Raw genomic sequence first — 26,375 nt, forward strand, 5'->3', positions numbered from 1 at the left:
AAGTCTTGCAGTGGAGTGCTACAATGATCTCGCCACACATAGTAGCTATGACATGAGATTGCTTGTGGTATTCACCGAGGTGCTGATCACAGTGGAACGCCGCTTTTGGACTTGTGAAACAAGCACTGAGTGGTGGGATCACATTGTGATGCACGTCTGGGATGATGAGCAGTGGCTGCAGAACTTTCGCATGAGGAAAGCCACACTCATGGCTTTGAGTGTGTGATGAGCTCGCCCCATCCCTGCAGCACAAGGATGTGAGAATGAGAGCTGCCCTGTCGCTGGAGAAGCGTGTGGCAATTGCACTGTGGAAGCTGGCTACTCCAGACTACTACCGATCAGTAGCAAACCAGTTTGGAATGGGAAAGTCGACCGTTGGAGTCGTGTTGATGGAAGTGTGCAGGGCCACTAATCGCATCCTTCTCTGCAAGACTGTGACTCTGGGCAATGTGTGTGCCATTGTGGATGGCTTTGCGCAAATGGGCTTCCCTAACTGCAGACGGGTTAGAGATGGCATGCACATTCCAATTCTGGCATCAGACCACCTAGCCACCAAGTACATTAATCACAAGGAGTATTTCTCAATGATTCTCCATGTGCTTCTGGATCACCGTGGGGGTTTCACAGACATTAACACAGGCTGGTCCGGAAAGGTGCATAACGCACACATCTTTTGGAACACTGGCTTATTCATAAAAAGAACAGGAGTACTTGTGGCACCTTAGAGACTAACAAATGTATTTGAATTGCAAACAGGGACTTTCTTCACGGACCAGAAGATCACCGTAGGGGAAGTCAAAATGCCCATTGTGATCCTGGGAGACCCTGCCTACCCCTTAATGCCATGGTTTAAGAAGCCATACACAGGGCAACTTGACAGCAGCAAGGAGCGGTTCAACAACAGGCTGAGCAAGTGCAGAATGTCTGTTGAGTGTGCATTTGGCCATTTAAAAGCCCGCTGGCGATGCCTGTATGGGAAGCTGTACCTTGCCGATGATAATATTCCTATACTTATAGCCGCGTGCTGTACGCTCCGTAATATTTGTGAAGGGAAGGGTGAAAGCTTCACTCAGGGCTGGACTGCAGAGGCTCAGCACCTGGAGGCTGAGTTTGAACAGCCAGAGACCAGGGTTATTAGAGGGGCACAGCGCGGGGTCATAAGGATCAGGAATATCTTCAGGCAGCAATTTGAAGCTGAAAGCCACTATCTTTGTTGCTATGCTCGGGATTGCAGTGTTTGTAATGCTAGGAGGTGATTGGTTCACATGATGCAAGAAGGGGGTTTAACATAACTGTATGTTGCTTTGCAGTGCTCATTTTGCTTTCACTTAGTAGAATAAACATTGCTTTCAAACCAACAGAATTATTTTATTAAAAGACAACAACTGGAGGAGAGAGTTAAATGAAAAAATTCATCAGCAGGGAGGGGGAGGGGGGAAGGGAAGGTCTCCAGAGGGGAAGGAGTCCCAAGATGGCTACAGATTTGTGTATGCCCAGGGATCATGCCCAACCTTTCCTTTGGAGTACAATGCAGAGGGTGCTGTACTTCAGCAGGGCCAAACTGCAGAGGGATGGATGTTGAGTGCAGTGGGTAGTGGGAGTCCACAGTGCTGGACTTTGAGCAGGGAGGATTGGAATGCTGCGGGTAGAGAGTGGAGACAGGAGGTTGATAACAGTGTGTTGGCGGTGTGTGTGGGGTGCATAGGAAAGAGATTTGTGACAGCGGTTGCAGGGAAGGGTGGGTGCGGAGCTGCTCGGTTTGAAGAGCTAGTATCGCCTGGAGCATGTCCACTTAGCACTCCATAACATCTAAGATCCGCTCCGTGGCTTTTTTCTGGTGTGCTGCGTTCTCCTTTCGGTCCCTCTTCTCGCTGTCCTGCCACTCCTTCAATTCCTGTTTCTTGGCAGCGGAGCGCATCATAACCTCATGGAGAAAGTCCTTCTTAATTCTTCTTGGCCGCTTTCTAATTCTGTGCAGCCGTTCTGCCACCGATAACAAAGAGGGAGGCTGGGCTCCCAAGATCATCTCTGTGAAATTTAAATGCAACATTTTACAGAAGCAGTATTGTTTGCAACACAGATAACACTAATTCAGTGCTTTAAAACACAGCCAGTACTCACACACCTGTCACTAACTGGCTGACCCCAGGCAAGCACACATGAGCCACAAGACCCCCAAAATGGTGAGTAGCCAAGGAAAGTGTGGGCCCCTTACTGAATGAGGGAGGCAACCTAGTGACAGAGGATGTGGAAAAAGCTAATGTACTCAATGATTTTTTTGCCTCTGTCTTCACAAACAAGGTCAGCTCCCAGACTGCTGCACTGGGCAGCACAGTATGGGGAGAAGGTGACCAGCCCTCTGTGGAGAAAGAAGTGGTTCGGGACTATTTAGAAAAACTGGACGAGCACAAGTCCATGGGGCCAGATGCGCTGCATCCGAGGGTGCTAAAGGAGTTGGCGGATGTGATTGCAGAGCCATTGGCCATTATCTTTGAAAACTCATGGCGATCGGGGGAGGTCCCGGATGACTGGAAAAAGGCTAATGTAGTGCCCATCTTTAAAAAAGGGAAGACGGAGGATCCAGGGAACTACAGGCCAGTCAGCCTCACCTCAGTCCCTGGAAAAATCATGGAGCAGGTCCTCAAGGAATCAATTCTGAAGCACTAAGAGGAGAGGAAAGTGATCAGGAACAGTCAGCATGGATTCACCAAGGGCAAGTCATGCCTGACTAACCTAATTGCCTTCTATGAGGAGATAACTAGCTCTGTGGATGAGGGGAAAGCAGTGGATGTGTTATTCCTTGACTTTAGCAAAGCTTTTGATACAGTGTCCCACAGTATTCTTGCCAGCAAGTTAAAGAAGTATGGGCTGGATGAATGGACTATAAGGTGGATAGAAAGCAGGCTAGATCGTCGGGCTCAACGGGTAGTGATCAACAGCTCCATGTCTAGTTGGCAGCCGGTTTCAAGTGGAGTGCCCCAAGGGTCGGACCTGGGGCCGGTTTTGTTCAATATCTTTATTAATGATCTGGAGGATGGCGTGGACTGCACTCTCAGCAAGTTTGCAGATGACACTAAACTGGGAGGAGTGGTAGATACGCTGGAGGGTAGGGACAGGATACAGAGGGACTTAGACAAATTAGAGGATTGGGCCAAAAGAAACCTGATGAGGTTCAACAAGGACAAGTACAGAGTTTGTTTTTGATGAAATTCATGTTGGAAAACACTTGTTCACAGAAGTACATTGAACCGAAGATTGAGAGAAGTCCAAATGTGTATTTCTTCAGGTGACTGTATGTATCCGGTAGACAATTCCAAACGTCGAATATAATCTGGTCTTGCTGCTTAAGATCGTCCATTTCAGACCACTTGTGTTGTAGCCCCATGGTGGATTTCTGCCTTTCCAGATTTTTAAGTTCAGTGACAAGATCTTTCAATTTTGAATTCATAAATCCTTGTCTTGCAAGTCCGCTAATTCAAGTTCAAATTGCACTCGATGGATTCCCGCAAATGCTGAAAAATTCAATGCAGAAGTGTCAGCTTCAAGCAGTTTCAACAGAAATGACCAAGTGGCCTTTTCCCTTCTGCACTCTTGAAATCGGACAGCAAATGCAGCTTGCATTCTGATGCCTGTTTCTGCAAGAAATCTAATGTCAATGTCACAGTCATTTGTTTGTTTGTATTGCTTCAGTATTGGGAAATGCACTAACACGCCCGTCTCAATGTCCCTTACAAACAAAGACAGCTTTCGTTTAAATGAAAGAACTTCTTCCAAAAGCAAAATTGCAGTATTTCCTTTTCCCTGTAGCTTCCGATTCAACACATTTAAATGAGAAGTTAAATCCACCAAGAAACTGAATTTCTGCAGCCAGTGAGGATCTGTTAGCGCCACATATTTAAGGCCCTTTCCTTGTAGGAACACCCTAATTTCCTCAAGACATGATGCAAACCTCACCAGGACTGCACCTCTGGAAAGCCATCTTACCTTGTTATACAAGAGAAGATCAGAATATTGGCTGTTAATGTCTTGAAGAATCTCGTAAAACTGCCGATGATTGAGAGCGCTTGCCATTATTTTGTTAACAATCTGCATGACCATTTCCATTATTTTTGAGAATACCTCACACTTCCTCAAAAAACAAGCGGGCAGCCAAAGAGCCACATGCGGCTCTGGAGCCGCAGATTGCCGACCCCTGCACTAAACAAACAAGAGGCCAGAGCTCTTGCAAGCTGAGAAAGATGGGTCCTTCAACCAAAGGGAGGTTGAAGTCTCTAGAACTGAATATAAGTGAGAAACCTGCTTAAGTAAAGATCTTTCCCTTGTCTTCTTAGATGAAGTCTGCACCTTGTACTTTTGTGGAAGGTTCTCTATGAGGGAAAGTCAGCCATGGCTAGGAAAAAGAATGACTGGTAAGAGGAACTACCTTGAACAAAGCCTGTATCTTGCTAGATTAAGTTTTAGACTTTTAGATGCATGTTTTCACTTTTATTTGCTTGTAACCCTTTCTAACTTTATTCCTGTTACTTACCATCACTTAACCTATGTCCTATTGTTAATAAATTTGTTTTATTTTACCATAAATCAACTCAGTTCTGTGTTTAAAAGAAAGGGTGTATTCACTCCCAGTTAAGTTAATGTGCTGTGATGCGTTTTTGTGTCGTTAAAGGAGCAAACAAACCATATTATTTCTCTCAACTGACCAGGAGACGGCTGGACAGTGCAGAGCACATAGTTTTGGGAAAATTTGGGACTGGGAGTGTGTTGGGATCATCCTGCTAGTAGTAACTAAGGCTGATAGAAGCCAGAGTAGTGTTGTGGGGCTGTACACAGACCGAAGGGGTCAGATCTGCTGAACCAGGGCTGTCTAGCACACAGACAATCAGGGTGTGACCTGCATGCTCAGAGGGTGGTTGTGAGTGGCCAAGCTTGGCAGCTACAACAGCAAAGCATTGTGAGGCACCCAAGATTACAGAGCTAATGGTGACACAACCCCTCACTGATCTGGATTGCACCACAGACTGTGACACCCTCCTTGCCTGCCACCTGCTTGCTCTAGTTCCTCTGGTTTTACCCTTGACTTCAGCTTCCGACTACTGACTCTGGTTTTGATTCTAGTTCATGCTTCTCAATGCCTGTTCCAACCACTAGGCCTGCCACCTGCTCTTATCACTAGGCTAGATTGCCCTCATACCAGTTGCCTGACAGATTGAGCAGCCTCAAAAAATTAAGGACAGCGGTCTTTAAAGCAAGGTCCCATCAGGACTGGTGGACACTGTCCAGAATCTGCAGGTACAATTAACCATTCAGCAATCATAGAATGCGGCTCTGCAGCCACAGGTTGTTCTGCTGGCTTCTCCGAACTCTGCCCCCACCCCTCCCAGTGCTGAAGATTCCACTGCCTGATGAATTTGATGGTGATCAGGACAAGTTTCAGGGGTTCTTGAACCAACATTGGCTCCTGTTCTTACTATACCGTAGATCATTCTCTCCAGACCAGGCCAATGGGGGGGGGGGGGGGGCTCATCTTAAGCTTGTTGATTGGGGAAGCTTTGGCCTGAGCTTCCCTCCTCCTGGAACAGTCCAGCCCCCTCTTGTAACAATTAGGCAAATTCTTTCAAGCCATATGCATTATCTTTGATGTCCCCAACAGTGCACAGGCGACCAAGACAATCCTTCAAGCCCTACGGCAGGGATGCTGGCACTTCACCAAATACACCACTGAATTTCATTGTTTGGCTTCTTACACTGGGTGGAATGAGATGGCAGAGCACCACTATTTCTGCCTGGGGCTAACGAGGTTATAAAGGACGAGCTCACACGGGTGAGCCTCTGCCCAGTTTGAATGAGCTGATCAACTTGTACATCAGAATCAAATAACTCCTCATGGAGCAGCACTGCAAGCATACCTGGATTCTCTGGAGGTTGCCAGCCATCCTGTCCACAACATCCCATCCGAACGGGTCTTCCCTGGCATCTGAGCTGTTGCAAACCAACCAGTTTGATTCTCTGACTCAAAGAAACACCTACATCTGGTGTTAAGTTTGTGCCTGTATTGTGGGTAACCTGGCCATCTTGCCTTGATGTGTCCAACAAAGACTCAGGTGGAACTGGGACCAGGAAATGCCAGCTCCTCAGCCCCAAGGGCAGAGCTGGTCTTCTCCCCTCTCCAGTAGTTCCCAGCACCCCTGGGCCATAGTTGGCACAGAAGTACCCCCAAGTCAGTTCCCTGTGCAACTCCGAATACCTCTATTGATTCAACTTCTGGTAAGTGATAAGATTCATGTAGTCAACTCAAGGGGCTCAGGTTAACTTTATGGACTTGAATTTTGCTAAGACCCACGCGGTTCCCAACATATGCAAGAACTCTTCAGATCTGGTCAAGACTATTGATGGGTCTCTTTTCTCCTCGGGACCAATAACCTACCCGACCTTGCCAGTAATGGTTCTCATTGTCTGGGGACATCAGGAAACTCTCCAACTCAGATTAATTTGGGCCCCTGATGCTTCAGTCATTCTAGGTATGACTTGGCCTAACATCCACATTCATTGGTGGATGGTGATCCTACACTTCAGATCCCAGTATTGCCGGCTAATCTGCCTTCTAGAAGACCCCGACCCTCAGGGAGCAAGACTGCCAGGAGCCTCAGTGCCCCCTTCAGTTCTGCCTACTGTGGCCAAGATCCCCCACAAATACCACGACTTCACCAATGTTTTTCACCAGGGGAAGGTAGACATCATGCCCCTGCATCAGACTTACAATTGCCTGATTGATCTCCAGCCTGAAGCTGAGATCTCATTTGTTTGGATATATGTCCTCTCCAAACCCAAACTGCAGGCTCTCCACATATACTTGCAGGAGAACCTTCAGAAGGGTTTCATCCAGATGTCCACATCCCCGAAGAGCATGCTGATCGTTTTTGTCAGACATGTATTGACTATTGAGCACTGAACAAGGTGACTGTTTGAAACTGCTCCCTGCTTCCCCTTATCAATGAATTCAGATTAGCTAAACATGGCTCGTATTTTCACAAAGTTAGATTTGCGTGGGGCCTATAATCTGATGCACATGTATGAGGGAGATGAGTGGAAGACCACTTTTCATACTCGATATGGCCACTGTGAATATCTAGTCATGCCATTTGACCTATGAAATGCTCCAGCAAACTTTTTAATGCTTTATGAACTATACATTCAGAGATATGCTGAACCACTTTGTCATTATCTACTTTGATGATGTTCTGATTTTCTCAGATGACCTAGCTCTTCATGACAAGCACATGCATAACGTTCTTCAAAGACTACAAATTATCTATATGCCAAGCCAGAGAAATACAAATTTGACTGGGACATCCTTGAATTTGTTGGATATGTTATCTTGCCAAGGGACTGATAATGGATCCTCGCAAGATAACGGCCATCATGGATTGGGTGGCACAAAAGGATGTTCATGGAATCCAATGCTTTTTGGATTTCAGTAACTTTTATAGACTGTTTATCCCAGAATTCTCTGGTTTGGCCAGTCCTCTCAGAGCTTTGCTGGGGAAGGGAATCTGTTTTTTACGGTCCCTGGAAGCACAAGCACCAAGCCCACCTGTTTCTGAACAACATCTTTCGTCTCCATGACTTGCCTACAGGCATAGCTGATCAAGGATCTCTGTTTATTTTCTGCTTCTGGTGAGAATTTCTATGCTGAGTATGAATGCCCTACCTCAACGGCCTATCACCCAAGCACCAATAGCCAGGCAGAGTGGGTGTGACATATGGGGGTATAATCCAGACTAGTGGGGTGCTGTGCCACCCCTGCCCTGTAACCCGAGATGCCTTGCAATGCCTTGCTGTTGTAGCCTCCAACCTAGACTGCTCACAACCAGCCACTAGCATGTAGGTCACTCTCAGATGTGTTTGAGTAACTGCAGCTTGCCAGTCACGCCCTGGTTCCCACCAGGGTGTGGTTATACTGCAGGGTGACTCCAACACACTCCCAGTCCTGGACTTTCCCTCAGAAATAGATGTTTTGTACTGCCAAGCCCTCTCCTGGACAGTCCAAATATATTAAGTCCATTATTCCTTTAAACAGTGGTGAAAATAACTTAAAGGACTTACTGGTACACCGGAGTCCTGAGCAGGGAGCGGGGCCTCAACTGGAAGAGGCGGGGCCTTTAAATCCCTGGGCCCTTTACATCAAGATTTAAAGGGCCCGGGGCTCCGGCTGCAGTAGCTGGGAGCCCCAGGCCCTTTAAATCACCCCCGGAGCCCCGCTGCCGCTAATCCAGGGCTCCGGCAGCGGGGCTCGGGCAGCAATTTAAAGGGCTCAGGGCTCCCTGCAGCAGCTGGAGCCCGAGCCCTTTAAATCGCTGCCCGAGCCCCACTGCTGGAGCCCCCGGGGTAACAGTGGCGGCCCAGGTCTCCGGCAGTGATTTAAAGGGCCAGGGGCTCCCGGCTACCGCCGGTACCCCAGGGCTCAGGCGGAGATTTAAAGGGCCCAGGGCTCCGCTGCGGTAGTGGCAGCCGGGAGCCCCTGGCCCTTTAAATCACTCCCGGAGCCCCGCTGCCGCTACCACAAGGCTCCTGCAGCAGGGCTCGGGCGGTGATTTAAAGGGCCTGGAGCTCCGACTGCCGCTACCGCCCCGGGCCCTTTAAATCGCCGCCCGAGCCCCACTGCCGGAGCACCAGGGGCAGCGGCGGCAGCTGGGGGCTCCAGTGGTGATTTAAAGGGCCGTTTAAATCGCTGGCCTGGGGAAGCTGGGCCGGGCCGGTACGCCGGACCGGACCAGCTTACTTTCACCTCTGCCTTTAAGGGAATAATATACACTAGCTTATCATGATAAATGAAGTTTCCCAGACACTTGAACTTAAACACGCTGGATTAAATGAAACAATAAAACAAGTTTATTAACTACAAAGAGATAGATTTTAAGTGAGTGCAATGAAGCATAAAAGTCAGAAACAATTACAAGAAAATAAAGATAAAATGCTTATTAGTGTCTAACTTAAACTATATTAGATTCAAGCGAAGTCTCACCACATGCTTCCAGCAGGATTACTGACCACACTTTTCAGGTCAGGACCCACCCCAGAGTTCAACGGTTATTTCCTTTTTCTTCTTAGGTGTAGAGAATGTGATGGGCATGGAGGGTGTGTGTGCTTGGAGGTGTTTTCCTCTCCTTTTTATTGTTTCAGTCCCCCTCCTGAAAAACATTTCCAGCTGAGAACCAGGAGGCAAAGAGTCTATGTGGAAGGATATTCCCTGCTGTTTTTTCCCCACCTGTTTGAACTTTTTTCCCCCCTTCCTGTTTGCTGACTCTGTTTACTGCTTAAATGCAAATTAAGGCAAAGCACATATTCCTTGTTTAGGACAGACGTGTTTGCAGACTTCTGTTTGGGCAGGGCTTTGGGGTTTGGAATATGTGTTAATAACATCATACAGGGAAATCTTTTAACTTCACATTACAATGTTGCCACACATTTTATCAGGATGATACTGACCAGCAAATTATGAGTTTTCAAATGATATCTTACAAGACATGCCCTGTACAAAGATTATTACATTAGTGTGCAGGGTGTGAATACAGGAATGTATTCTATCACAGTGGGTCAACCAGGTCCTGGATCAGTAACTATGTTGCTTTCTAAACTATCATCAAGATGATTGGCTGACTCTGATCCCTCACACAGAGTTTGCTTACAACAATGCTACAAACTTCCCCACTAAACAGACTCCTTTCTTTGCTAACTATCACACTCATCTAGAGCAGTGGTTCTCAAACTTATTTGATCATGCCCCCCTTCTTTGTGACTATTTTATTTTACGTCCCACCCCGCCACACAAGTACATATACTGATTAAAAAAAAATCAACATGCAGCTCTCACTAAATATTAAAAACAGCAAGGCATCGATTCAAACAGAGCCAACAATCAATTGGAATAAGAGCAAAAGCCAAACTGCGATTGTGGTAGATGCTTACAGTTAAATGTGCACACCAAGTTGTAACAAACCGGTTAATGTACAGATGGCAACAACTTTGTATAATGCTATGCAAGCTTCACAGAAATCCATCAAAATGCACAGCACCATCTAGAGTCAAATGCACAGCACCATCTGAGGACCGGATATGTCTGGAGAAATCAGCTTTGCTAGTTATTCATTGCTGTGGGTAAAATGTGCACAGTATGTTTCCCCCCCCTAAAACTTCTCATGCCCCTCCCCCAAGTTTGAGAACCTCTGATCTAGAGATCCCCTGATCTAGAGATCCCCTCCAAATTGTCAAGGTTTGCAGTTATCGAACTAATGGCCCACATCCAGCAGTGTACCAAGAATTCCAGAGGCAGTTAAAAGTTGCAAAGGCAACTTTCAAACAATATGCCAACCGGTCCTCCCAGCTAACACCTGGGTTTGGGGTGGGGATAAGGTATGGTTGTCCGCCTCTCCGCGAATCTGGGACATAAATACCTGGGGCCTTTCCAGATCACAAAATAGATTAAGCCTGTTACAGTCATGTTACAGCTACCAGATTCCCTCAAGATTTACCCTTTCATCTCTATCTTCTAAAACCATTAGTTAAGAATCCCTTCCAACTCTGTACTACTCCCCCTCCTTCACCTATAACCATTAGGGGTCATGAAGAATATGCAGTTTGGCAACTCCTAGACTTTCGTGGGATCTGAGGAAAACTACAATATCTAATTGAGTGGAATGGGTATGGCCCAGACTAACATTCAAGGAAACCTACAGAACACAACCATGCCCCGGATCTCCTGTGCACCTTTCATCACACTTACCCTGAGAAACCAGGTCCGAGGCCCCTAGACAGCACCCAGGGAGTTATGGTCAAAAATCAGGGCCTGCAGCAGAGTTAAACTCCAGGCAGCCTCATCAGTACAACTGGCCTGCAGCAGGCTGCCTGATTGGCCAAACCATCTCATTGCTCTTAAGCCAGCAGCAGCAACTTGCTGGCTGCTTAATGCTCCTACCCGCCATTGTGAATGCTCCTGTCTCACCTTGTTCCTGCTGCTCCTTCCTTGCATCCCGCTTTGCCTCTGTCCTGCTGCCCCTGCCTTAAGCCCCGCCCCCCCCCTTTGCCTGTTACCTGCTTACTCCAGTTCCTGACCTCTGGCTTGATTTGTGGCTCTGGTTTCTGACTGCAGCTTGACCCTTGGCTCTGGTATCCAGTTCCTGCCCTCTGGTTTGACCCTTGGCTCCATCTTCCAACTACTGATTCCCACTCTGACACTAGTCCTTGGTTCCTGATGCCTGCTCTGACCATTAGGTTCTGACAACTAAGCTAGATCTACTTTGTTCCAGTTGCCTGACAATATCTTGCACATTGCTTCTGAAAAAAGCAACAGAGAGTCCTGTGGCACCTTTAAGACTAACAGATGTATTGGAGCATAAGCTTTCGTGGGTGAATGCCCACTTCGTCGGATGCATGCCTTGACTCAGAATCTCCCTTGGGCTGAGCCCTTTTATAATTTCTATTGCTGTTTTTTAGGCAATTCCTTATATTATTTATGACCCAGACCATGCATGCTTAGTTCCTATGGCATCTCAAGCCTTTAGGAACATAGAAATTGCTATACTGGATCAGAACAAGTATTTTATCTAGTTCAGAATCCTGTCTATTCAAGAAATTTTGCAAAAGACAATTATGGAATAACTTTCCTACAGAGAAAGTTTCTTCCTAACTTCATAAATTAGAAGTTGTTTATACTATGAAGCAGGAAGGTTTATATCTCTTCCAAAACTCTTGGCTACCTTGTTTTTAACCCTTACTATTATAACTCTAGATATTGTTATCCATCAAATGGCAAATCATTTTTTGAATCTTGCTACGCTCTTGGCCACAATGTCTTTTAGCAATGAGTTCTTGGTTAACTGTGTTTGTATATTTTTTTCCTTTTATCAATTTTTAAATTTGTCATATTTTTGAACATCCCATTGTTTTTGTATTAAGAAAAATATTCTTGAATAAAGAATAAATAAACTTCTTAATCTACCTCTGGAGAAGATTGTAAAAAAAAGTTAGTCTTGACTAACCTAAATAATTTTGTGTCATCTGCAAATGTTGCCATCTTACTGCTCAACCTCTTTTCCAGATCACTAGTAAATGTATTAAACACTAGTCTAACATGGAATCTTTTGGCACTGTTAATCTTTTGCTAGGAGGAAAATTGACTTTAACTAGACAAGCAACAAGAAAAAAGACTAGCAGTTTGAGGGGTGTAGAATGTTCTTTTGGGCACTCCCAGCTGCAGACATTGTCTGGCATGAACTTTGTGAAGTGTGTGCTCTCAGTTGAGAACCTGAGCAAGAGTACTGTAGGTAAAGCAAATTGCTCCTAGTCCTACAACCTGAAGAAAATAACAAACCAGAGTGTCTCATTGTCACTGACACTATTTCAGGCAGGTCAGCAATTTAGCAGCTGTGTGATATCAGAGACATGACCTTTGTGTTACAATGACGGGGGGTGGGTACCTGATTGTGGCTGTGACAGATGTCTCTGGATTCACTATTTCACACTAACATTTGTCTGGCAATAGAGCCACTAAAGCGAGGCAGCACCAGATCTCTCTCTGACAACTGTATACACTGTTGCCAGTGCTTGTGATGTTCCATTTCATAGAGTTCAAGGCCAGAATGGACCATCAAATCTAGTCTGATCACTTACATACCACAGGCCACTATTTTTCACTTAGCTAACCCTATTTTAAGCCCAAAGTTTTAAGTTAGATCAAAGCATTTCGGTCTTCAGGAGACTAAACTGAGCGTCATAGGGAGAAAACGAGAGACCAACATGCCAACAACGCCCCAGACCCCTGCAATAGCTGGAAATTGTTTAGGTGAGATATGCCCAGATGATCCCAGCAGATGAACCACACCCCATGTTGCAGGGGAAATGAAAACCCAGAATGTTCCTGCCAGTCTGACCTGGGAGAAAATTCCCTCTCAATCCTAAATCTGGTGATCTCTATAATCCTGAGCATGGGAGCAACACACATCAAAAGAGGATCCTCTGTACCACTTCAAAGCCCCAGTCCACCTGGTCCAGGGTCCTGTCTCTAGCTGCGGCCAATCTTTAGATCAAGGCAACTTCCCTACCCTTGAAAAATACAACTGGCCAATTGTGCATCGGGGCAAAAATCCTTCCTGACCCCTGCAGGTGGCCAGCTAAAGCCCTAACTCATGAGATTTGATTATGTCATTATCTTTAATAATAGAATAACAGAAATATGGGGCTGGAAGGAATCCCAAGAGCTCATCAAGTCCAGCCCCCTGTGCTGTGGCAGGACCAAGTAAACCTAGACCATCCCTAACAGATATTGGCCCAACCTGTTCTTAAAAACCTACAATGGGGATTGGCAACCTTTGGCACGCAACCCGTCAGGGAAAGCCGCTGGTGGGCTGGGCCGGTTTGTTTACCTGCAGTGTCCGCAGGTTCGGCCGATGGCAGCTCCCACTGGCCATGGTTCACCGTCCCAGGCCAATGGGGGCTGCGGGAAGGGTGGTCAGCACATTCCTTGGCCCACGCTGCTTCCCGCAGCCCCCATTGGCCTGAGACGGCGAACTGCGGCCAGTGGGAGCTGTGATCAGCCGAACCTGCGGATGCTGCAGGTAAACAAACCGGCCCGGCCTGCCAGCAGCTTTCCCTGGGGGGCTGCATGCCAAAGGTTGCCAATCCCTGACCTACAATGATGCGGCTTCCACAGCCTCCCTTGGATGCCTATTCCAGAATTTAACTACTCTTATACAGTAAAAGCGTTGTTATCTGGCATGTTGGGGAAATGGGGGGTGCCGGTAAGTCAAAAATTCTGGTTAACTAAGAGGAAGGGAGTTTGGGTGTGGGAAGGAGCTTAGGGCTGGGGCGTGGGCTTTGGGAGGTAGCTTGGCTTCAGGAAGGGGCTTAGGGCAGGAGTGCGGGAGGGATTTTGGGGTGCCAGATCTGGGCAGCCCTCACCTTGGTCGGCTCCCCACAAGCGATGACATGTCCAGAGAGTCATGGCCAGGTGGCTCTACGTGCTGCCTCCGCCCAAAGGCGCAGGCCTGCAGCTCCCCTTGGCCGCAGTCCCTGGCCAATGGGAGCTGCAGAGCCAGCACTCGGGACGGGGCAGGGGCAGCTCATGGAGCCCCCATGCCCATTCCTCCGGTTTGTAGAGCTTTCTGGTTTGTAAAGTGCCAGATAACATAGCTTTTCCTGTAGTTACAATGTCTTTCCTAATAGCCAACCTAAACCTCCCTTGCTGCAGCTTAAGCTCATTACTGCTTGTCCGCCATTCAGCAGACACGGAGAACAATTGAACACCGTCTTCTTTATATAGCCCTTAACATATTTGAAGACTGTTATCAGGTCCCCACTCAGTCTTCTTCTCAAGACTAAACATGCACAGGCATTTTAACCTTTCCTCATAGGCCCACATTTCTAAATCTTTTATTGTTTTTGTTGCTCTTCTCTGGACTCTCTCTAATTTGTCCGCATCTTTCCTTAAAGTGTGGCACACAGAACTGGACACAATACCCCAGCTGAGGTCAAATACAGCAGGACAATTACCTCTCATGTCTTATATACAACAGTCTTGTTCATACACCTGTAAGAACCTGGGGACAAGAACCTAGAGCAGGGGGATCCTAGGCCGCCAATGCTTCTATAGCACCATCACATCCACCATAGTGGATACCCAGGTTTCCACTAGAGGAGCCTGTGGAGCTAGACACTGTAGGAAGTACCACCCAACAGGACCTGAGTGGCAACCCCCAGAGCCCACTGACTGGCTCATGCTGGTATATTTCTCCTGGGGGAGTTTTGCGCCACTGCGCAATGCAGAATTTTGCAGAAATTAATGTTGTGCATGCAGAATTTCCTTTCCTCTCCAGAAATGTGCTGATAGCCGCCACTAAGGGCCTCTGGACTTGGCAGAGCCCACCTTTCACACAGAAGACACTTCTGTGGGGAGGGACAGGGAGCTAGAGAGTTCCTGGCAGCTGCAGTTCCCAGCATGCCCTGAGGGAAGGAGACGATGGCATGCAGAAAACTCTGTGCAAGCCTAGGACCAAGCATCATGCTGTATCTCCCTCTGGATCCTTGGGCTCGGGGGAGGGCTCTCGGGGGGACGGGATGTGGGCTGGGGGGGCCCTGCGGTTAGACTCTGGGGAAGAGGGGATTCGGGTGTATTGGCTGGGGGGGAGGTCCGCAGATGGGCTCTGTGGGGGGGGGAGAGGTTGTGCATGTCTGGCCCCCGGCTGGGCTCTGGGGGAGGGGAAGGCAGCAGAGAAACAGGAACTGGGTTATCAAAGGGGTTTCTTTAACTCTCTACTTCTGGGGGAATTTGTGTGTGTCTCCATATTGCTTCTGACCCTGATTCGTCTCTGTCTCTGTTACTTGCCTGCTGTCTGTCACCTGGTGCCAGCCTGACCCTGACTTTCTCCTATCCTGACTCAGCTCCCAGACCTGGGGGCAGGTGGCTCCTCTTCCTCACCATTGTGGTCTGTTCCTCAGCCATTGTGGTCTACTACTCTTGCCAGTACATGATACTGGTTCCTGACTGAGAAGGACAGGGGTCCTGGGTGGGGTGTGGAGCATTGTCTACTGTCCCAGGTGGCCAGCTAGTCTCCTTCCTCTAGAACAGCTGGTTCACCTTCCTCCTCTGGTACCACTGTAGTCGTGTACTCAGCTAGCATCCTCCGTCCCAGGTGTTTCCACGTGCATACTGTCGATTAAGTCCTTATCCTCCTGCTGCTCTGTTACCAGCTTCCTGAGGGACTCCACCAACAGACACCTCTCACGGAAGGTGGTTCCCTCTGCCTGATTTTCATTGACAGGGACATGAAGGGCACATTACCAGCAAGTCAAGACCAGGGTGGAAGTCTCCAGGGTCAGGATGCCTGTCTGACAGGAGGCCCCACAGGTATAGTTAGCAGTGATGTTGGCATGTCATTTCCCTCCCATTGTCAGGTCTTCCTTGTAGGGTACCTGCAAATTAAGGAAATTCAAAATCCTATGTCTCTGCCTTCCTCCACTGGCGAACTCCATTGGCTAGCTCCCTAAGGCAGAGGACCCCAAACTTTGGGGTGCACCCCCCTAGAGGGACATGGAGGACTGTTCGGGAGGGGGCATGGAGGGAGCACCACACAGCTCCACTCCTGGACCTGGCTGCCAGCCCCAGGGCTCTGCTCCCGGCCCTGCGGCTGTCGGCCCCGCGCCCAGGGCTCTGCTCTCAGCCCTGGCTGCCAGCCCCACGCTCCGCTCTCGGCCTTGCATCCAGGGCCCCACCTCCGGGCCTTGGCTGGGGCTTTGCTCCTGGCCCTGCCCCCTGCTGTCGCCCCAGTCTTGGCCCCCTTACTCCTGTCCATGTCCCTCTCCCTCGCCTCCCAGTGCCATGACCCCACTCCTGGCCCCAGTTTGGGGGAAGGGTGCAGACAGAGATAAACAGGGGCATGACCCTGAAAACTCTGGGGACCACTGCCCTAAGGCCTGATCTATACTTAAAAATTATATCGAACTGGCTACACTGATTGCTCAGGGCTGTCAAAAATTTCATATCCTGAGCACTGTAGTTAGGTCACCCTAATCCCTGGTTTAGATGCAGCCCAGTTGACAGAATTCTTCCGTGGACCTAGGTACCACCTCTTGGAAAGATGCATTAACTGCATGGACAGAAAAATCCCTTCTGTTGATACAGTAAACCCCACCCCTCAAGAGGCAGTAGCTATGTCAATGGAAGAATTCTTCCATTGACTTAGCACTGTCTACAGTGGGGCTTAGGTTGATTTAACCACATCTCTCAGGGTTGTGAATTTTTTATCCCCATGAGTGACACAGCTATATCAACCTCAGTTTTAGGTGTAGACCAGAGCTGAGTCTTTCAGCTGCTTTCATCTTACCAGCAACTGGGCATCTACATGCTTTTTAAAGTCTGGGCCCCACACATAGTTGGAATGGATGACTCAAACTCTCTCACTCAGTCTCCTCTAATCACTGGCCTATTAAAACAAAAACTCTACTGCTCACATTTCCCTGCTAGAGCCCTTCAAAGAGCCCTTCTAACTCACCTAACTGCAGGACAATCAGCTATCAAATCTAAACTTCAAGACACAACACACACAGCAACCAAACGTGTTCCACCAGAGCTGCAAGTATTATGAGCATGTAGAGGGCAATGCATGTAATCCTATTCTCCCCATAGAATCATAGAAGATTAGGGTTGGAAGAGACCTCAGGAGGTCATCTAGTCCAACTAAATCATCCCAGCCAGGGCTTTGTCAAGCCAGGCCTTAAGAACCTCGAAGGATAGAGATTCCACCACCTCCCTAGGTAACCCATTTCAGTGCTTCACCACCCTCCTAATGAAAAAGTTTTTCTTAATATCTAACCTAGACCTTCCCCACTGCAACTTGAGACCATTGCTCCTCGTTCTGTCATCTGCCACCACTGAAAACAGCCTAGCTCCATTCTCTTTGGAACCCTCCTTCAAGTAGTTGAAGGCTGCTATCAAATCCCCCCTCAATTCTTCTCTTCTGCCGACTAAATAAGCCCAGTTCCCTCAGCCTCTCCTCATAAGTCATGTGCCCCAGCCCCCTAATCATTTTTGTTGCCCTCCACTGGACTCTCTCCCATTTGTCCACATCCTTTCTGTACTGGGGCCCCAAAACTGAATGCAATTCTCCAGATGTGGCCTCATCAGCGCCGAATAGACGGGAATAATCACTTCCCTTGATCTGCTGGCAATGCTCCTACTAATGCAGCCCAATATGCCGTTAGCCTTCTTAGCAACAAGGGCACACTGTGCCTAGGACCCATGAAAGAAGGGGAAGAACAGGGGGACTCAGATGCTTAGACAAGAATGAACTAACTTGACCATCTAGCTGAAGCCCCTGCACACCATTATATCTTATTCTGCCTTTTATTACAAGTCTTACACTATTTAGGGTATGCCTGCACTGGAGCTGGAAGGTGTAATTTCCAGTTTGAGTAAACATACCTGTGCTAGCCCTTATTAAGCTAGTGCACTAAAAACAGAAGTGTAGCTGTGAGTCGCTAGCCACCCCAAGTACTCAGGCAGCACTGCTAAGGCTACACTTCTGCTTAGCATATTAACTCAATTATAGCTACTGCCAGTACATCTACTGGAGCTGCAAATTGCACCTTTCAGCTCCCATGTAGACATACCTTGAAGCTGTTGATCTTGGCTAGGCTACAGGGTTATGTTGGCATGGTTAAGGTAGTCCAAGTTACAAAGTGGAAGGTCTTGGAGTCCTGTGATTACACGTGCATGTCATGTTTTTAAAAAACTCTCTACCCCTTAGGGTTGCACAGAAACGCTTGAAAATGTGAATGCTACAGAGGATCGAAAACGTGGGCAGAGGCAGTGCTACCCCATTGGGACCCATAAACATTAATATTTGGGGGGACTCCACACACACCACACATAATAAAAAGCAAAATAGGGCGTAGGGTGACCAGACAGCAAGTGTGAAAAATCGGGACGGGGGTGGGGGGTAATAGGAGCCTATATAAGAAAAAGACCCCAAAATCGGGACTGTCCCTATAAAATCGGGACCTCTGGTCCCCCTAAGTAGGGGCCCCTTGAGCTGCTCCGGGCTCTAAGCAAAGTCACTGCGGCGGCTCCGCCCCGCATCACACCCACCTCTGCTTCCTCCCGTACCCGCTTCGCAGCCGCCGCCACACAGACAAGCTCGGGACAGAGCCACGACGCCGGAACTGGCGCACCGCATCGCCCGCCCCCCGCCTTCAAGCAGCCAATCAGCGCCCTTCGCCAGTTCGGTGCGTCACATTCCTGCGGCCGTCCCCTCCCCCCCGGGCACGTGTGCTCTGTTGTGCCTGTGACAGCCACCCCGGCAGTACCTGTCCCGCCGCGGCTCTTCCTGGGCCTGGCTCGCGCCGCGGGGACTGGGCTGCCCTCCGCCGCGCGCGACCCTCGCCCCAGTATGTCCGGCTGCCCCGCCGCCGCCGCGCTCGCCGCCTGCCGCCAGGCCTGGGAGCAGGTGTTGGCCAAGGCCAAGCGGGCCGTGGTGTTCGTGGACGCGGCGTGCGCGGAGAGCCTGCACTGGGCGGGCGGCGGCGCGGGCAGGCTGCTGGAGGCCGGCGCCCTCAATGTCAAGGAGTTCTCCAGCTTCGAGGCGGGCGCGGCGGAGCAGCCCAAGGCGGTGTTCGTGGTGAGCAGCCTGCTGAAGGGCCGGGCGGTGGACATCATTCGCGACATCGTCAGCCTCAGCCGCTTCCAGTACTGCGTGGTGTTCACCGCCGTTAGCCACGCCGTGCACCTGCTGGCCCACGGGGCGCCCGGCGGCGCCGAGCCGGAGGGGGGCAGCCAGGCGGTCTTCGAGCAGTTCGAGGAGAAACTCTGCCAGTGGATGGGCAACATGAACTACACCGCCGAGGTGCGGCATGCCCCCCTGCTACTGGCGCCCATCTCGCCTCATCTCTTCGTGACCCCGGCCTTTGCCTCGCTCTTTCCCATGACGCCCCAGGACCTGGCTCGCATCAACTCCTCCAGGCCTGAGAAGAAAAAGTTTGGCAGCTTGAACGACCTGGACTTCTCCTCTCTGCCTCCTGAGCTGCAGCTTCAGATCAGAACCCTGGTGTCTGGTTTGAACTCCTTGTTTGAGTGTTTAAATGTGAGAGAGGAGTGCTTTGCAATTGGGACTCTGAGCAAGATTATCGCAGGGGATTTGGCGAACTACTCACAGGCCAAAAACAGGAGGAAGACAGCACAAAACCGAGCCTCTGTCATCTTCATAGATAGGACACTGGATCTGACAGGTAAGAAGCTTAATATCAATATCACAATTGTGAGCCACGCTTCATTTACATTATTATGGTGATCACTGGATTTCGAAGTGCCTGTGCAGATAAGTGCTCACGTACAAATGTGGCTTTAGTGGCCCATTGAGAGTGGTGAAAATAGGAGATGTGGGTTGGTGTTTAAAGCACGAGACTAAGTCATAAATTCTAGGTTCTGCCACTGACCCTGTGACCTAGAGAAAGTCTGTGTAGTCTTTGTGCCTCAGGTTCCCAATCCTGGGAGAGGGGTGGGGAAGGGAGAGGGAAATTTGCTGCGAAGTTTATTTCATCATGGTTTGTAAAGTACTTTGAAATCTTTGGATTTAAAATGCCACATAAGGGCAAACAGTTTTTTTATAATGAGAGATTAAACCTGAGTTGTATCTTATTTAACTTTTAGTTTTCAGGTTTTATATGTCAGTTGTCCTGATAGAAGCTATTTTAGCAAATACAATAGCAAAACTAAACACAATCCTCAGCTGGGGGAGAAGATGAAATAATGAACCATACATGCTGTATGTTAGGCATGTCACTTAATGCACTCCTGGAGGGTGCTTAAATATTACAGTGATGAGGGTAGTATAAGAACCTGTACGGGAAAGAACAGAACAAGAATAAAATGCTCAGGGCTTGAAAAATTTACAAGACATTTCCTAGCTAGATGTTGGAAAAAATGATATTGATAGGCAGAAATGAAAGACTTGAGTAGGGGAGTCACCAGCAAGCTCCAGGGACAATGACGTGTGAGAAGGCTAAACTTCTATCTTTTGTATCAGGATCTGGCAGGTTGTGTGTCTGATAAGTTTGAATGCTTCCCACCAATGATGGAAGGGAAAGGATGTTTCTCTTTTTCTCCCCCACTCCATTTTATCTCATGGTTTTGGGATTGTTATGGAGAGGGACAGAGCCCTCACCCTTTGGGGGACGGAAAGGAAAACGAGGGTTGGGGGGAAGAAACCTAGGAAAAGAGTAGAACCCATTCACCTCACAGCAGCCTGGCTGCTGATGAGAATTTTCCTTCCCCATAAATAGCTTCAGTGGATCCCAGAACTTTCCCAAGAAGCAGCAGAGGATAAGCTGCCATATTGGATCTGTTCAACATTCAAAATCATGTTTCTGACAGTAGCCGCCAGTACTAGAGGCTTTGGTGGAAGGTATATACAACCCACCTCCTTAATGGATATTTTTACAATAACATCTTTGAGGCGATGTTTCTTCGTATTTCCAGGCAGTTTGTGCTTGGCTTAGGAGAAGAAGTCCTTATTTGACTTCAGTGGGACTCATGTTCCTAAAATCGTTCAGGCACTTTTGAAAATCTGACCCTTATATCCTAAGTATCATAATTATAAATGTTTAATTTTTTTAGTCCTGTTAAGATCTTTGGCTCAGTACAGTACCTTGTGACAGTGAGTTTCACAAGTTAATTTGATGGGATCTTTAAAAAGGATTTTCTTTTATATGTTTGACATTTACCTATTAATTTAATTGTTTGTCCCCTTATTCTTGTATTCTGAAGCGTACATAGAAGCACATAATTTACCTTCTCTATGCCATTTATTATGTTGTAAACTTCTGAAGTCTACCCTTTTAATCATCGCTAAACAACATAACGCTGATCTTTCAAATCTCTTCATTTATGGAGCTCTTTCTATGCTATCAATAACTTTCATTAGTCTTCTCTATACATCTTATTTCTGTTATACCAAAACTTAATTCAGCATCCAACGTGAGGATACACCATAGATGTACATTATGATATAATATTTTCAGTAGAATTCTCTATCCTTCTAACTGTATCCTTGCTTGACTATGGTCAGTTTCATAGCTCTGTTCACAGGGTGCTGAACAGCAACTGTGAAACTGACCTGAGTGATATTAATGTCATGCTGATGTTTGGGAAATCTGCTCACAGTTCACTGGTTCACATTGAGTAGGCCATATGCTTAACCATGTGCTAAACTTAATATTCTTTAATAAAAGTTTAGATTCTACAGATATCGATAGTTTAAGTCCCCTACTCCCTAGGGAAAAGTTTCCTACTTGCCATTGAATTTTTCAAGCTCTGATGGATAACTAAAAAGACAGCAGGTATCAGAATACTTCATCTATATTTTTACCATCTGAAAGAACTGCATGAGAGCACACTCAGAAAGAAAAAAGGAGCAATTGCTTATTACCACATTTTGAGACTGGCCAAGAAGAGAAAAGAACAAAGTTATGCAAGAGCAGCTCCACACACTCTAACCATGGTCCCCATTGCAACTCAGCAACATCTCATAATCAAAGGCAATAGACATATTAAACAATATTGGCATGGTACTTGATGTGCATCTGTTGGCAGGAGAAAATCAATTACCAATGCAAACAGCTGTGTGTGTGCCAGTTTAACACCCTGCCTACCAAGCATCAAGGAGATTTGAGGCAAGGTACCAAGAGTTGTTTTGTCACCACCTTTTCAATAAGCTTAAAAAAAAAAAAGATTGATTGATTAGTATAGAGCTAGAGTTGGCCATATTGTCAAAGTCAAGTGATTGCCAATGCTTTCTTGAGAGATAGAAGATTAGTGGCTTCTGTTTTAAAAAGGGGGGGAAAAAGTAATACAGTATGTGGCTGCTGCTCCAGAAACAATCTCTGTCGATGATTCTTCACTGTTTTTCCACGAGCCAGGTACAGCGTAGGTCACAGTCAGAAGTTGTCGAACAAAGTTCTCCCACCACCTCCAGTACTTCAGGTAGCAACAGTGGCTGACACAAAAACAGAAGAACTGGCATTTGTCCCCTAAATATATTTCCCTATCTCCACAGAAGCAGACATCTCTGTCTCCATCTGAACAAAATGTATCTACAAAATAAGAATTCTCACAGTGACAAGAACTTAAGATCAGCCACTGAACACAAGCAGGTTGGATTAAACTATCCCAGCACCCAAAACAAATCTGATGATCAGATCTCAGAAATCTGTGCAAAGTTGGAGCCTTGAATCAAGTCATGACCTGTTGTAATTTTATTGACCACTGATCTTGCATTAATCAAAATGAACCAAAGGCCATTCAAAGGAATTCTTCTGGTGTGGGGCATCTCTTGAATTTGATCTGAGAGAAGGACAGGACTGCTGTTTTGGATCATTGGATGTTTTCTGTTGTGAGCTGTCTTAACTAGTCTGTGGGGACTAACTGATTAGCAGAGGATTGGTGGTGCATTAAGCCAGGTCTTCGTAACAAGCAAGGTCAGGTATCTTGCCCAAAGTGTCATCCAAAATCAGATTTACTCATAGTCACCTTTGAAAAAGCTGAGGAAGATGGTATCACATAGAATAGTTACCCTACTAACTATGCTGAGGGAGATTGGAGAGGGTGAGGGGGCATGGTGGTTGGAATCAAGAGGAGAGTCTCAAAGCCAAGTAACACACAGTGATGGCAGCCTAAAGTGGCTTTCAGAGTTCCTTTTCCTTCCACCCCTTCAAAACTCTTCCCCTTGTTAACTAGCAGTTAAGATAGGAAAAGCATATGTATTAATATTATGTGATTATGAATGATTTTTATTCCAAATTAGTTACTATTTAATGTTGAGTTTACATCCTGGTCTCATCTCTAATAAATCTGAGGCCTGCTCCTCACTTGTATGTTTGAATTGAGAACACACTGCTCATGCCTGAGGCTTGGTGTTTGTCACGGATTCCGTGACCTCCGTGACTTCTGCAGCGGCCCGTGCAGTTGGCCCGGGAGCCACCTGCGTAGCTTGAGCAGCCACTGGGCCAGTTGCACCGGCTGCTGTTGGGGCAGTCTCAGGCCCCCCCGCCCTTCAGCAGCAGGAGTTTGGGTGTGCGGGGGCTCAGGGCTGGGGATTGGGGTGTGGGGTGGTGCTTACCTGGGGGGCAGGCTCCCCGAAAGGGCAACAGGAACTCCCCTCCCTCAGCTCCTAGCTCCATGTGCTGCTTCCTCCCGGCAGGCACTGCTCCCACAGCTCCCATTGTCCGTGGTTCCCATCCAATGGGAGTTGCAGAACTGGGGCTTGGGATGGAGCCAAAGCAGCACGTGGAGCTAGGAGCTGGAGGTTGCCACTTCCCTCCCCCCCCGAGTACCCGTGGCGCCCCCCCCAAGTACCCATGCTGCCCCCCTGGACCTCCCCCGCCCCGAGTACCTGCAGCACTCCCAGGCCACCCAGCACCTGCGGCGCCCCCGGGCCCCCCCTTCCGGAGCCACCCCTCCCCCAACTTTTAGTCAGGGGTATACAGGCAGTCCTCAGACTTACGACACAATTGGTTCCTGAAAATTTTGTCAAAAGTCGAAACGTTGTAACTCAGAACTGCAATATAGTCCATTGCGGGACTGACCATTGTAAAGTCGAAACCAATGGTCGTAAGTTGAATCAGGGATCAATTCAGAAACATCGTAAGTGCCGTTTGTCTTAAGTCAAATGTCGTAAAGTCGAGGACTGCCTGTATAGTAAAAGTTATGGACAGGTCACAGGGTGTGAATTTTTGTTTACTGCCCGTGACCTGTCCATGACTTTTACTAAAAATACCAGTGACTAAAACTTAGCATTACTCATGCCTAATATACATGGATCTCCAAGAGAAAGGAGGTAGAACCAAGAAGATAGGGTCTTGTTATAAGCAGAAAAGAAAGCTAATGTATAGTCTGACAGATTTCCACCATAATGATGCCACTTTTCTGCAAGGTATCTTTGCTCCATTTTTTCATGGCTTGCCCTATACTTGGAATGGTTGCCGTCTTCCTTGTGCAACAAATCACCTCCCTTAAAACCTACCTTTTAAAAACAAACACATCTTTGTCCAGCAAAGCCTTTCCATGACAAACACAAATTATTGGGCTCAATGCAGTGGTACCTGGGTGAAATTTAATGGCTTGTGATGTACAGTCGATCAGAATAACTGATTTAATGATCCCTTCTGTCCTTAAAATCTATGATTACCTATGTAAGATGAACTGTGCATTGTGTTTCAAAATAATGACCTTAATAGCTGTAGTCTCTCATATATAAAGAGCCAGACACTTTCCTTATTTGTTTATGTGGCATTGTGAGCTAGCAGTGTAGATCAAATATATACAGTATGTTGGATGATGGGAAAGGTTTGAGCTGTTATTTAAGTTTGCTGCCAAGCATGGGAATTTTCAAATCCGTGCACTAAGCTAACTGGGTGCTGCTTTCTTTTAAGCATTAAAAGAACATTCAAATTATTCCATCATATTTTGCTGACCTCTCTGAAACTGCTAGAACACTTTGTAACTAACTGCAGCACCCCCATTGCCACCATAAAGCTCTAAATATAGCAGTTTGATTAATTAATAAGTGCCAGATTCTTCACAAACTATATCTGAACACAACCTATACCTTGTCAGACAGTACTGTGTTTGATCCTGTCTGAAATATTTTCAGCTGCTGTCAATCCCTACTACTAACTGTAATAATTTAACTGTGAAGTGGCTTCTCTTTGAATGACAACTATCTGTCAGAATAAGGGGATGATTACAACATTGAGCTATAAATCATAGTTTGTATAAGATGTCCAAGGAGACAGGGTCCTTGCCCTTTCTATATGAAATCTTACATTTTCCCTCCAAATATGTACTAATATACAGATGGTACTAAATTGAGAGATGCGACGAACACCAGAAAGAACACAAATAATATAAAGGGAGCAAAAAAAAAAAAAAAAAAAAAAAAAAAAATTAGGAATCTGGCCAGGAAATAATAAAATGAGATTAATTCTGGACAAATGCAAGCTAATATAACTGGTCAGAAATAACCCAAGAAAAGACATTCAGAGCCACATTATGCCAGAAAGACACAGGCCTACATTAGGAGGTATGCAAAGCCACACCCCTGGAGGAGGCATATGGCCTGTATAAGAGGAGAAGTTTTAGTTTACCACTGTTCATTTAGGTAAGAAAAGTGTGGTGCGGGTTTTGGGCTTTTTTGTTTGTTTTTGTTACTTAAATAGCCACTGGAAGCCTTCTTGTCCACTTTTCTCCTTAGATAAGGAATTAGATTCTTGTTTGAAAAAATCTCAAACATCTCTAAAATCATAAAAGTCCATTTAAATTGTACTTTTTAAAATAAGTTCTTCAAAAAAGTATTGTTCTTTCTAATTTAACATTGGATACCCCCAGGCTCTTATAGCAAAGTAACTTTAAAAATGTGTGTGTTATCTTTTAAAACAAGACTAACAATCTCCTATCCCCAGTAATCTAATGGGGTTTTGTTTTTAATACTCTGTTTTTTCCCATGTTTGTATCTGACTGCTTATTTCCTTATCTTTTCCCAGGAGCAGTTGGTCATCATGGTGACAGCCTAGCAGAGAAGATATTCTCTGTGCTTCCTCGACTTCCTGGCCACACAAACGATGTGATGGTTAATATGGTGGAACTCACTGCACTGCAGACTAAAGATGAAACTTGCAATATTATAGCACCTGGCTGCTTGGCACAACCAAAGTAAAACTGCTTTTTTTCTTTTCTTTTTAAATAACAAACTTTTTTGTGTGATACAGGAGAAGAGAACAATAACCGTATGTCCAGAAAAATGGAAGATTATGGTTTTAGTGCTATTGAAATAGAT

At 46.9% G+C, this 26,375-nt stretch overlaps 1 protein-coding gene and 1 long non-coding RNA gene across 2 annotated transcripts in view; one reads left to right on the forward strand and one right to left on the reverse strand.

Moving 5' to 3' along the window:
- Positions 1–1,635: 1,635 nt before the first annotated feature.
- On the reverse strand, positions 1,636–18,701 carry LOC112117874. The gene is made up of 3 exons (XR_002909001.1): positions 18,638–18,701; positions 15,629–15,963; positions 1,636–2,028 (listed from the first exon to the last, which is right to left on the reverse strand). It is a non-coding gene; the product is annotated as an uncharacterized LOC112117874 (long non-coding RNA).
- Positions 18,702–18,826: 125 nt separating this feature from the next.
- SCFD2 (sec1 family domain containing 2) overlaps positions 18,827–26,375 on the forward strand; it is a 283,912-nt gene continuing 276,363 nt past the window's right edge. The window contains exons 1-2 of the mRNA XM_026648121.2: positions 18,827–19,773; positions 26,083–26,251. Coding sequence (XP_026503906.1) covers positions 18,939–19,773; positions 26,083–26,251 — 1,004 coding nt within the window. The 5' untranslated portion in view covers positions 18,827–18,938. The remainder of the gene's footprint in view (positions 19,774–26,082; positions 26,252–26,375) is intronic.

This window comes from Terrapene carolina, unplaced genomic scaffold (genome assembly GCF_002925995.2).
Source record: "Terrapene carolina triunguis isolate 2854851 unplaced genomic scaffold, T_m_triunguis-2.0 Scaffold66, whole genome shotgun sequence".
NCBI lineage: Eukaryota > Metazoa > Chordata > Testudines > Emydidae > Terrapene > Terrapene triunguis.